Source organism: Lactuca virosa, chromosome 2 (genome assembly GCF_052849685.1).
Source record: "Lactuca virosa cultivar CGN04683 chromosome 2, Lactuca_virosa_CGN04683_v6, whole genome shotgun sequence".
NCBI classification, from domain to species: Eukaryota; Viridiplantae; Streptophyta; class Magnoliopsida; order Asterales; family Asteraceae; genus Lactuca; species Lactuca virosa.
The window spans coordinates 217862085-217876113 of NC_136427.1; the positions used below are offsets into that span (position 1 = coordinate 217862085).

Genomic DNA, 14029 nt, shown 5'->3' on the forward strand with positions numbered 1-14029 from the left:
GGAATAGAACCGGATATGACTAAAGTGGTTAAACAACTGTTAAGGACAATCTAAGGTTCGACAATGATTGGTCGCTTAAGGACAGTTGGAAGTATAGTAATGGAAGGACCATATTGACATTATTATAAATAGACATGAGTCTATTAATAATGAATTGTCGTATGGCAAATATGGAATGTTTCCATATTAGGAGTTGAAGAATAGATGAGAAAGTTAGAAACTTTTATGCAAGAAGGATGTTCAAAGGAATACTTTGAATTTGAGACTTCATTTCCATGGAATTGTCTTGTAGCAATCTCCAAAGGAATATTTTGTAATATCATTGGTCAAGTCTCTGTGACTTTTGGCACCTAGACATTACAAAAGAATCATTGCATGATAGTTTAGAATCTAACACTTTCTAGCAGTGACAAGAATTTGGAATTCTTACACTTGCAATAAAGATTTGGAATTTTGAAATGAGCATCATTGAAATGTTTTTCAATTGATATATTTCACAAAGTAAGGACCATAGACAAACATAGTGTGCATGCTTGGTGCATGGCATAACTATTGTTTAGACAAACATAGTGTGCATGCTTGGAGCATGGCATAACTATTGTTCTAATTCAAATATTAAGTTGATTATTCGAAACATTATACAATGAATGATGAGTAATCAATATGGCTCAGAAGCTTTGGGCCATATAGGATTAGTATTATTCTTGTGTTTCACTTTGCATGTTTTGAATTCCCGAATAACTAGGTTATTCAAACCATCCACAGTCGATCATACTTTGGAAGTAGGTATTGAGGCAAGACTGTCATGAATGGGTCTGTAGTTTGTCTAGGACAAGGTGGCTGCAATGTTCATGAGTACTCCTGGAATAAGATTCGGCTATTGGATTCAACCCACGCTCATCTGAATCACTTCATGGATTTTATCACGAGTGATCATGAGACGATAATATATTATATTCTTGAAACGGATACATGTGAGTTGTAGTTGCGAGTCGGTTGCACATTGACATATGTAAACACACCAGTAACTTGGATGTTATAAAACATATTGTTGTGTGTAATTGATGAGTAAGTACAAGCGAGCATTTGGGTCAAAGTTTATCCGTTCCTTTTACCCCATGTGGATAAAAGCGATATCTGTGGGCCCCTCGATGATTTAGTGATGACACCAGGCCTGGACTGATTTGATTTGTTCAATTAGTCGGTCGTCATAAATCGGAAATCGGGAAACAACAGATGGACAGAGAGAATGATTATAATCCATGTCTCAGTTCATATGATATCTAGAATGGAGGAATATATGATCCTTATCTAATGGAACGTCATTGACTAGGTCAGAGTTCGACAACGGCTTTTAAGAGCTACGATTGCTAGTCGGGTTGTGAAGTCGTACTTGCAATAATAGTTATTAGACTTATCCAAGTGGGAGACTGTTGGATTAGTGTCTAAGTCCATAACTATAATTGATATGTACTTGACCCGAGAGTAGCATGGTCCATTTGGGTTGCATGGCACCGGAACAATCTGAAGGATGGATAATTGAGAAGAGGTTATTTATGATTTATTAATATATTATAAGTTCTAATATGTTAATATGAAATCATATTATTTAATTAATATTGATCAAGAATTAATTTAGTGATCAAAAGAGACTAATTAAATATATGGGGATTGATTGTGTAAATCATTCATTCTTATAAAGCGGGCTTATGATTCATAGTTCTTTATGTTGGGCTAAACCCATGTAGTTACCCATGGATACTCCATGGAGGTTTTAACCCATGGAGCATGAGGGATATGGAAAGTCATTAGGGTTTACATGGTGTAACCCTAGTTTGCCACACTATATAAGAACCCTTCTAGCTCATGAAATCGAACCTTAGTAAGCTTACAAGAGGGCAAGCCGGTTTTATGAAGTGCAGGTAACCTCCTCTCAAGTTCCTCCATTGTTGGTGGTGTTGTGTGATTCCATTTGAGGTGCAACACTTGGGGCACTAAGTTCTTAAAGGTCCAAGGCTTCCAAATACAACAAAAAGGTATGTCATCTAACTAGAATTTGTAGTAAAGATACTCCATTGTATGCTAGTTAGGATGATGCTTTGGAAAAATAAAAGTTTGCATGTATATTAGATAAAACATAGACCCAAAGCATCTAGGGTTGCATGTACACCATAGGAGTGTTAGAATGCTCAAAACCCTTCAGTTATGATCTTTTGTATTTGTTGTATCTGTCATTATGTTTTGAACAATTATGTTATGATTTTTTTGGATATGTTGTCTATGTTATGAACAATTATGGTATAAACAATTATGTTGCCTTGATTTATCTATATTTTAAATTATGGTATGAACAATTATCTTTTGAATTCCATGAGTAATTTGACATTGGTGCTATTAATTTGTTATTATGTATCTGTGTTTTCAATTGCTATTTAATTTCATTCCATTTAATTCAATTCTATTCAATCATTCAATTCAATTATATTAAATCAATCAATTCAATTCAATTCAATCATTCAATTCAATTCCATTCCAATAGACAACCATTCCAACAATCAATTCCATTCCAATTCAATTCCCTTACAAAACCACTCAATTTCATTCCATTATAAAACAGTCAAACCATTCCAACAGTCAATTCCATTCCAATTCAATACCATTACACACCTATCAATTGTAACCCCCCGATTATCAGGTATTGATTTAATGTGTGAGTTCTTGATTTCAAGGGCTACTCGACGAGTTGATTGCCCTACCCGTCGAGTAGCAGCGGGTTGGTCTACGTATTTTAATGACCTACTCGCCGAGTCCAAGAAGGGACTCGACGAGTAGGAGCTGGCAGATGAAACCCTAAATCTCGGGGTTTTGCACCCTATTTAAAGGATCATTGGCCTCCCCCAGCCTCCCCTTTTACTGCTTCTTGTCCCTCTCAAACCCTAATCGAGTGTGTGTGTTCCATTTGTGTGTTTTTGAGCTTGGAAGAGGATTTTGTGGAGAATGGAGCTTGGAGAGCAAGTATTCAGAAGCAAGGAGCTTGTGGGATCTGAAATCTACCTTATTGGGCATCTTCTGGAAGGTATAAATCGTTACCCTGACCTCATTTCATTCTAGATCCCCTCTTTGGACAAATTCTAGGGTTTTCATGGTATGATTGGAAGATATTCTTGTATGCAAGCTAAGATCTGAAGTTGTAACTTCAGAACTGAGCTCCCTTGGGCTTCTTAGTCCATAAAGTTTCCAGCTTGTGCAAGAATGAGACTCTCCCAAGGTGTAAAGCTCCATTGGAAGCTTAGATTGGTCATTTAGGGCCTTTAGAGCCTTGCATGTGCGTAAAGTTTGCAACTTTACGTGATAAACATGCCTTAGAAGCTTGTATCTGTAATCTGGAACCTTGTCATGGCTTAAAAAGCGTCTCCATGGATGAAGGTCTGCAAGGACTCGGCAAGTTGGACGAACAACTCGGCGAGCCCGTTGAAGATGGCCATGAACTCGACGAGTTGGATGAACAACTCGGCGAGTCCGTTGAAGATTGCCTTGAACTCGGCGAGTCGGCTAGGGTTTCTCCCAATTCTTGGACACGTATGAACTCGGCGAGTTAAAGGGGAACTCGACGAGCCAATCAAGGATTTCATGACTTCTCGAGTTCAGGAAGGACTCGACGAGTCGGTGAACTGCACTCGACGAGTCGAGTCAACATGGACTGTTGAATTTGATTGTGGACTTTGACTTGGACCAAGGGTTGACCAGTTGACTTCTGAGGGTATTATGGTAATTTGGATATTTATGAAAAATGGTTTTATGGTAACTATAGGTGGTGGAGCTTGTGTTGGTGATCCAGGAGTTGAGCTTTCTAATTTCAGACGACAGTTGCAAGGTGAGTTATCCTCACTATACTAAGGGGTCTAAGGCACCAAGGCCGACCCATTGGATGTGTTATCCTAGCAGTATTGGATGTTGAGTATGAGTCTGTGTTGCATGTTAGTGATTATTCCAGTTAGGTGGATCTGTAGGACTACCTATGATGTTATATGATTATTGCATGCTCAGTAGTTATGTTATATGTTACAGGTTATGTAACATACACGTTTTGAAATCGTGTTATGTAAATTAAAAAGTTAATCATATTATAAGAAATTGAGTGTTAAGTTCTAACAGATAGTTTTTACTAGAAATGAAGTAAAACTATGTTTAGAATCACTCATAAATTATTGGAAGTCTTATGAGATTCCAATTAAAAGCCAAATAGTGAAATTTAGCGAAAATATAAACTTTGAAATAAGTAAAATTTTATTAATGAAAGTTGTAGATAATCTCGTTAGAAACACGTAGGCGAAAACCTCGTCGAAATCCGAGTTATAACGAAGAAGTTATGACCAATCGAAGATCTGCGATAAAACCGGCACGGTGCCGAATGACGTAAAAAGTGAGTTTTTGATAAACTACTTTTTAGCCTTAGTGATCTAAATGAAAGTCGTAGTATTCGTTAAACCGAGAAGTTCGATAAAAAGAACGCCAAAATCTGACTTCGTATGAGGAAGTTATGATTTTTACAAGTTTCAGCGTAGCAGTAGACAGCTAAAAACTCGAATTTTAGATCGAGTGATTTTTAGCCGACACAACCTAAAAGAGAATCGAAGGTCTCGTCATTAGCAGTACAATGGTAAAAAGTCTGACGAAAACGGACGTCGGATGAAGAAGTTATGAATTTTTAACGGATTTACCAGTCCCGGTCTGTTAAAAATAATTATATAAAAATAAAGTCAAAATTTTCCGACGAAGTCTAAACGAAAGTTGTAGAGCATAACTTTCTCTACGCGTGCATATAAAGAACGTCAAAAACGGAGCCCGTATGAGAAAGTTATGGATTTTACAAGATTGGGCACATTTTCATTTAATTTTCGCATGAATAGTGTTGATCCACGTGGCAATTTCTGATTGGACCGCGGCCTCGCTGGCACCTTCTGATTGGTCTGATGCCGTGTCCGCCTCGTTTCCGACGTCGTGACTCACCCTCGCTCGGATCCGACGCGTGTCGCGATGAGTCGTCCGAAGCTGCTTAGTCACCCGGTGACTCCTCGCATCCGAAGACGCCTGTTGCGTCCGAAGAGAGCCACCTGGAGCCCTCGCATGCGCGCCATCTGGTCCTCTCGCGAGCCGCCAGCTGCCCCTCCTCCCTTCGGCCGAAGACCTTCGCCTCCTATAAATAGGAGGGTGCGAACCCTCTCGGCTAACTTTGGAAATTTCACACTTTTTCACCATTTTTCAATACTTTTACTATCCCGACATCCCCCGAAGCCCCGGTACTTATTCCAAAGCCTGAAACGCTCCCCGAGATTCCCGAGAAGCCCGAAAAATTTATCTTTTCGGTTTCGAAGCTCTACCTTCGCAAGGCCCGGTTTTCAAGAAAACTCCCGGTTTTCAACGACGAAAGTCATATTTAGAGCCGAAATGCTGCCCAAATTATTATTTTGACCCCCGGTTAATTCAAGGTGAGTTTAATATGTAGAAACAATTGTATGTTATGTGTTATATGTGCTATGTGCGTTTCCATGTTATCATCTCGAGTTGTTGTATCCGCTATTTTTATAGCAAGGCTGTACCTCTGACTTGAAGTGTATGACATAGGCATCACTTGGGTATTGGTATGAACCGTTGACCATGAAGTGTATGACATAGGCATCACTTTGGCTTCGGTAGAATGTTATTCCTGAGTATTTTCCCGTGTTATTTTTATTTCTGCTATTTATGATAGCAAAGCTATACCTTTGACCATGTGATCAGTTTACGAACTCAGATTCACAGTGGCACTGGTATGTAGCCTCTGGCCAGGTAGAGCATGTCCCCCAGTAAGTGAATGACTCTATTCTATGGCATTGGCATATGGTTAGACAGGGCATGAAAACCTGAAATCTACATTAATGTTAATCAGAAATTGTTTGTCTTCAGTGCCATTTGGGCCGAAGCGTTATTGATGTTTATCAAGTATGGAAATTGTTATGTCTAAATGATAGTATATATTTAAATCAAATCAATGATTGTTAGGGAAAGCTTATCACATTATGTCTTTGTTGTTCCTTGCTTCTAATTGCTTCTGCCATATTGGTATATATATGGCATAACGTTATATTGTATCTATTATTGAACTCACTAAGCGTTATCGCTTACCCCTCCCAATGTTTTAACATAATGCAGGCAATAAGCACCCAGTATAGTTGGAAGACTTAGAATAGTTTGTAATAATACTTTTGTACTTCAGTTCATGTATGTATAAAATTACAATATCCTGGGTAGTCATGTAAAATCTTAAAACATAGTCGGTTTGTATCCAATCTTTTGTAATGACTTTATCAATGTAAAAATATTGTTTTATGAATATGCATGTAGCATGTTTTGGAGTAACTATATTGTCAAGTATGAAAGTTTGGGTCTTTTAGAAATATGAAAGTATAGAAAGGGGTTCTTTCAGGTTATGTGGGATGGGTTGAGGTTGTACTGCTCCGTGCGGTAGTCAACAAACCCTAGAGTATTCCAGATATGAGCTGAGGGCCTGGTAGGCATTCCAGACTCATATTGAGGACTCGAGAGCATTCCAGATACGAGCTGAGGGCCCGGTAGGCATTCCAAACTTGTACTGAGGGCTCGATGGCATTCTAGATACGAGCTGAGGGCCCGGTAGGCATTCCAGACTCGTACTGAGGGCCCAGGGGTAATCCAGCTCGTAAAGCTGTGGACCCATTGTATGCTGTTTCAGTTTGTTGTGATATGTTATTACTGATATGGTTATGTGGACTGTATGTGTATCGGTATTTTGGGGGTAACTCACTAAGCTTTCGGGCTTACAGTTTCAGTTTATTGTTTCAGGTGCATCAGGGGATCGCGGCAAGGCGAAGGCATGATCGTACAACTCCTCATATTATGTTTATGTTTCTAGGAATACTCTGATAAATAATATTTTGAAAACAAAGTTGTAATGTTTTGATGAACTTGACATGTTTTAAAAGTTTAAATTCGTTTGAAATTTTTGGGTGTTGCATCAATTCCATTCTATTATAAAACAGTTAATTCCATTCCAAAAGACAATTGTATTCCAACAGAAAATTCCATTCCAATAGTCAATTTCATTCATACATTTGTAACGTCCAAAAAATTAAGACCAAAAATTTTCAAACTATTATCCAAAATATCATCATAGAAACCATGGTGAAACAAAGTGTATCAACTACATCACAAAACATCATAGTAACATAAAATACAAAATGAAATGGTGTGTGTACTGTAATCATCTCGAGTTCTTACCCTTCGAACCAGAAGTACCTGAAAACATAAACTGAAAACCGTAAGCATGAAGCTTAGTGAGTTCCCCAAAATACCACATACCATACATTATAAACACATAATGAGCCCTGCCCGATATCGAGCCCCGCTCGGTATATAGATCTGTCAGTCATCGGGCCCCACCCAATATACATATAAACATATAAACACATAACACATGCAATAATCACAAAGATAAATAGTATACATAATGGTCATCGGCCCCCGCCCAATACACATTCAAACATAATACATATGCAAGAGTAACGCAAACATCTAACATCCTAAACATAACAAACCATGGGCCAACATTGGTGCCTTCGACCCGCTAAACACAGTGAGGAAAACCCACCTATAGCTGCTGAAACACTCAAATGAATCTCGGTCAGCTGGTCCGAAAAAATCCCCGCGCTATCATTATCAAAATAATATCCAATTAATAATTGGATCTCTACCAATAACCAAGAATCTAAGCTACTTAGCCCATAACCAGGGTAAAAGACCGTTTTACCCTTTTTCTTACTTAACCCGAAATCAAGGCCCAACAAGCCTAAATCCCAAATGGCAACCTAAAGCCCAATATGGCCCAATCTTCTAAATTGGGCCCAAAACCCATCATGGGCCTAAATCCAAGGAAGCCCAATATACTAGCCAAAAGCCCAAATCATAAGTCTAATGGCCCAATCTTAAAATCCCAAACTATAGCCCAATCTTAACTTTTGTGGGGGTCGTGGACCTGTTGACCGTTGATCGTTGACTTTTGAATAGTTTGACTTTGGGTCAAATTTGAAGGACTTGGTTATTGATTAAGGATTTATTTGTATTTGCTGCCAATTGGTTCGCAGGAATGATGTGTGCAGAGAGTGAAAATGTTGTTGTATTTCCTTGGGTCTTCGATTCAAGTGAGTTTCCTCAATATACTATGCGTTGCAGTATATATCTTTGTATGTTAGGATATAGGAGTGGTGGTATATTGGTTAGAGTACCAGGGGTTGTTGTTCGTTTAGTTGAGTGCCCTAAGGGTTGTATGTAGACATGCATGATAACCTGAGAACTCTTGATCTAGGCTTTCTTCCATGTTCCTTGTTTGGTTGCGGATCTAGAGTGGGATCATATGTTTGACTGTCTATCTCACTTCTGATTATATATAGTTATGCATTCATCAGTGATCTGCCAGTAGTGATGTAGGGTACCGTATGATGCCCGAGTGTGCATGCATTATATGTGTATTGTGGTGTGTGGTCTTTTGGGGGAAGTCACTAAGCTTTGGCTTACAGTTGTGGGTTTAATGTTTTTCAGGTACCATTGGTGATCATGGGAAGACGAATGTGTGACTATACACGCTCTCCAACAGTATTGGAGATTCCGTAATTATTACATTACTTTGATTTTCAAAAAACTATATTTTAGAACAAACAAGATTTTTTAACTTGGGTATTATGAAAATGGTGTTTTACCTTAATTAAAAATGAAAATTTGTTTGTGAAAATGGGACATTACAGAAACGTTGTAGCTTTCTTGGTCTTATTTTCCACGAGTACCGATGTAGGTATGTGCATATGATATGGCAAGAAAAAGAGAGAGACAAAGGCGGATGCGATACAATTATAGTCAACGTTACATCCCTATAACTCATTGTCGTTCACCAAAACCATTGAAAGGATCTTCGATTGTTCAGGCACCACTACTACCTTCGGATGAGGATACCGTACCACCTTCGGTTTTCCTGTAGGTTTTCTTTCGTGTCGTCTTCTTAGCCAAATTGAGTTCACCGTGGACTTCAGAGATGAAATTGAGAGAAGACTGAGATTGATATTTAAGAACTTTGAATAAGAATAAAGCGTTGGTTGATTGGAAGATGGATAAGAAATGGTTGATTGGAGACGGAGGTAGTGAGCCGATATTTTAGCCGACGCCAAACAACTTTAGTTGGCTTATTAATGTTAGTGCTCAAAAGTCAGACGACTTTATATATATATATATATATATATATATATATATATATATATATATATATATATATATATATATATATATAATTTCATTTATGCAAAACATACGAACATTCAATTAGTTTTCAAATAATTATATCACGTAATTATTATGTCAGTAAAACCGATAAAGAAGTTAATGAATAACTTACTCCAATAACATGACTTGATGATGATCACTTAAAGTACGTTCGAATCTCATAAGCTTTAACTTTGAGTTGCATGTCGATAAAAAAAGTTAATAAATAACGTTGGTGAAATATATTTTCGTATATACAATGAATAAATCCATAAAAAATATTCATAACCATTAACCAATAGAAAAAAAATGGTTGTTTAGATCCTGATCTTGATCTTGATCGTAAGATTTTGCGATTTTAAGATCCTGCAACCTAAAAACGATCTCGATCTCACTACAGCACATATGAAACAAGATCTATAGTAGAATCTTAGGATCCGGACTAGAATAATAAGATCTTAACACAATCTGATATGACATCTCTATTTTTATTATGTAGTCGAACCTGGAAAATTCGTCTATTTAACTTTAAATCAAGCATCGCAAGTTGCAAGAAATCTCATAGAGTATCATTATGAATTAGACAGGTTACATTCATGATATTTCATTTGTGATCTTAAGCCTTTAGTTGTAGATCATAGCAATCTTATTTCTTTTTGTAATTGAGATGTTTTCTTTCTAATTTTTAAGGTTTACAACAACCAAAGTTATGATTTGTGTTTAAAAAGTTAAAGTTGGCTCCATATCGACGTCTTAATCGACATCAAGTAATAATGTATACTGCACACCCAAAAACTTACGAACAAATTTTTAAATATGAATTTATTTTGGTAGGATCTCCCGATCCTGATCGGATCTTACGATTACGATCTTACAACACATAAAACGATCTTAGGTAAGATCATGATCTTAAGAACCTTAGAAAAATTTCAAAAAAAAAGTTATTTTTTACAAAAGTGTAAAAGAATTCAAATTTAAATAACAAAAAGTAAAAAGGTTTGATTGTGAGTCAACTTCCTATCTATCGCAATCCTCACGTCATTCTATATTTATCTTGAATAGTTGGATATGTCCACTTCCTATATGCAATTAAGTAATCTTTGCCATTTTAAAACTTCTTTTTCAAGTGTACATTTTTGTAGCCTAGAAACATATATAGATATCTTTCAAAAATTCCAAGCTTTCCTTTTGTGTTCATAACATTTTGCACTAGTTACATTACATTTATCTTATAAATTATGCTTTTAGTTGTACATTTTGTAAAAGGGTAGTATTATTATTATTTTTTATGATAATTATTTGTTATATATATAAGACAATTACTAGTATTTAGTAATAGACCTGACAATGGGGCGGATTTGGAGCGAATCGAACTTGATCCAAACCCTTTTAACAAATTCCAAAATCCGATCCAAACCCGCTCCGTAACCCGCAGGGTTTTGAATAATTAAACCCATACCCTTATCCACCGAATCAACAGATATCCAAACCCGCCCCGTAACCCGTAGGTTTTTTAAATAATCAAACACATTTTACTTAAATCATAAAATCACATTTATTAAATAAAACAAATGTTGATTTAGAAAACACATTATGTACTCGAAGACTTTCGATTGGAATTAAAATCATTATCATAGTTATTTCCGATTGGTTTTTGACCGTCGATTGTATTGATAGAGAATAGGAATTACAAACTTTCTTCCGGTTGATAAATGAATTTATTGATTTATAAATGAAATTGGTGATTACATGATGAAATGACATCATGATTCTTGGGAGAAGACCAGAAGTCTAGAAGTTGAGTCCTCGAGTCCAATGTAAAAACAGTTTAGTTTTTGACTTTTTCTCTTTGTACTTTTGATTGGAATTTAAAGTAAATTTTAGCAGTAGTCTTCCATTTTTCTTCTAAGTGTCAAACTCATTACTCTAGGGTTGTACTTCATTCTTAATGACTTGTACAAGATGCTGCCGAAAGCCCAGACACATGGCCCTTGTCGATGATGATACGTCTTATTATTTATATCGCCATCTTTCCTTTGAGTCCGCACACATCTGACCAGCCAACCCACCCACCAACCCACTTTCCAGCTTCAAGATTGTCCTTTTATTACTCTTGTAAAAAACCCATCGCCGGAGTTTAACCCTCAGCCGCCGCTTACTTCACTGGTAGCAATTCTCTACTTACTGATGGATGACTACTTGGGTCTCTTCGTGAAGGAGACCAATCTGTATAATCAAATAGTGCTCGGTGGTTTACTGCCGGAAAAGCTGTGGACCCCACTTCCACACTTCGTCCAAGGGTGGCTGCGTAACTACATTGCCGCCACTCTTATTTACTTTATCTCCGGCGTCCTCTGGTGCTCCTACATCTATCACATTAAGCGTAATGTTTTTGTACCCAAAGGTCAGATTTTTGTTTATAATCTAGCAATTAGCTGATAAAAAAGTTGCTTGTTTTTGTCTCCATTTGATAAATGTGAGTTCCAATTCCATCGGGAAAGTCGGCGTTTTACGATTATAAATTCAATCAGTAGTCGTATGCAGAACATATAAAGATCGCTTAGTTTCTTCATTGTTCTCTTCTGTTTTGCGATTTGAACCACATATCGATATTCATAGATGCTTGTAATTATCAACTTTCAGTTTTGTTTTTTGGGTTTTGTGTGAACCGAATCTTTAGCTTATGATATAAATGATAACGATTGATCCCCATATCATTCTTGATCCCCATTTGTTTCGGGATAAATATCTTGATCCCCATTTTGAATATTCGGACATGTTTTAGAATTTAGTATGATTTACTATACTGCCCAGATTTGAATGTGATTCGCATGTCTTTACATCATCATCATCCTCTAAAAGGAGCCCGTATTAAACTCTTTTCAGATTCAAATTTGGTTATACATAAAGATTTGTATCAAGTTGTTATGAACGAAAATAAAATTTCTAGTAGTGTTTGATGATTATTGAAATCTTTATTGATTTACAGATGCAATTCCTTCAAGAAAAGCAATGCTTTTACAAATATATGTAGCAATGAAGGCGATGCCATGGTATTGTGCTCTTCCTACAATCTCTGAGTACATGGTTGAAAATGGACGGACAAGATGCTTTTCAAGAATAAGTGACGTTGGATGGGCTTCATACATTTGGAATTTTGGGCTTTATTTCTTAATTGTAGAATTTGGGATTTATTGGATGCATAGAGAGTTGCATGATATTAAGCCTCTTTACAAATATCTTCATGCAACTCATCATATCTACAATAAGCAAAATACACTTTCTCCATTTGCTGGTAAGTACCTTTGTCTACCTTTCAACCACTAATACTTTATTTCAAACCATAAAAGTCTCATAAAGTTTTCTAAATTAACCGTTTTGACTTGATATTGAGACCTATTATATCAGGTCAAAAAAGTTAATTTGGGAAAAAAAATGTCTAGAACTTTTGTGGTTTGGTTGGAAAAAATAACGTGTAAGTGGTTAGTTAAACTACAAATTTGCCCAAAACATAATGGTTTTCTGAAATTAAAAACTTAAGAGTTTTTTGCCATTTAGGTTTGTTAAACAAGAAACTTTGGGGTTCTTGTTGTAAATATAGGATTTGCTAAAAGTCTTGATTTCTTTTTGGTAACAAAAAGTTTGATCTCCAAAGTTTTGAACTTTAAGGTTCTTGTTATTTAGGCATGTTGACCAAGAAAACTTTTGGGTTCTTGAAAGTTAGGCATCTAGTCAAGAAAGCTTTAGGGTTCTTGAGATTTAGGCATGTATTCAAGAAAACTTTAGGGTTCTTGTCATTTAAGCATGTATTCAAGAAAATTTTAGGGTTCTTGTCATTTAGGCATGTATTCAAGAAAATTTTCGGGTTCTTGAAATTTAGGCATGTATTCAAGAAAATTTTAGGGTTCTTGAAATTTCAGGCATGTATTCAAGAAAATTTTAGGGTTCTTGAAATTTAGGCATGTATTCAAGAAAACTTTAGGTTTCTTAAAATTTAAGCATGTTGAACAAGAAAACTTTAGGGTTCTTGTCATTTAGGCATGTTAAAGCATACAACTTGAGGGTTCTTGTTATCTTGAAATTTAAGCATGTTAAACAAGAAAACATTAGGGTTCTTGTTAAACATCATATAAGTATCTAATTGGTGTGTAATTCATTTTTTTTTCTCAGGATTGGCATTCCACCCAATAGATGGAATTCTGCAAGCATTACCACATGTGATTGCTCTATTTATAGTGCCTACACATTTCACAACACACATTGTGCTTTTATTTCTGGAAGCTATATGGACAGCTAACATTCATGATTGCATTCATGGAAAAATTTGGCCAGTAATGGGGGCAGGATACCACACAATTCATCATACAACATATCGTCATAATTATGGGCATTACACAGTGTGGATGGATTCCATGTTTGGTACCCTTCGTGATCCTTTGGAAGAAGAAGAAGCTAAGAATATATGATTGTGACCAATTTCAATTGTAAATATTCGATTTCATGGTTTAAATTAGATTAATTTGATCAATAGAACTGTTAGATATCTTTATGTGTTTGTTGGACCAGATCCATGTATTTTATTTTCCTTTTTTTTTGTGGGTTGTGTAGAATGATATGGTGATGTGTGGTCAAGAATCATGATCCCCTTGTTTCTGCTATAAGATTTTTGCTAAAAAAGAGGTGGTAGTGAATTGGTTTGTTGGCA

General features: G+C 36.3%; 1 protein-coding gene across 1 annotated transcript; it reads left to right on the forward strand.

Annotated features, from left to right (window-relative positions):
• Positions 1-11361: 11361 nt before the first annotated feature.
• LOC145160211 (delta(7)-sterol-C5(6)-desaturase-like) lies at positions 11362-14029 on the forward strand. The gene is made up of 3 exons (XM_079079321.1): positions 11362-11728; positions 12314-12619; positions 13495-14029. Exons 1-3 carry the CDS (start codon positions 11512-11514, stop codon positions 13788-13790), a joined length of 819 nt encoding a protein of 272 aa, XP_078935447.1. The 5' UTR covers positions 11362-11511; the 3' UTR covers positions 13791-14029.

Excerpts from the sequence above, each read along its gene's own strand:
- LOC145160211 (XM_079079321.1), top strand. The coding sequence starts at position 11,512 with ATGGATGACTACTTGGGTCTCTTCGTGAAGGAGACCAATCTGTATAAT. Across the intron at positions 11,729-12,313 it reads TAATGTTTTTGTACCCAAAG|ATGCAATTCCTTCAAGAAAA; the intron begins GTCAGATTTTTG and ends ATTGATTTACAG. Across the intron at positions 12,620-13,494 it reads TACACTTTCTCCATTTGCTG|GATTGGCATTCCACCCAATA; the intron begins GTAAGTACCTTT and ends TTTTTTTCTCAG.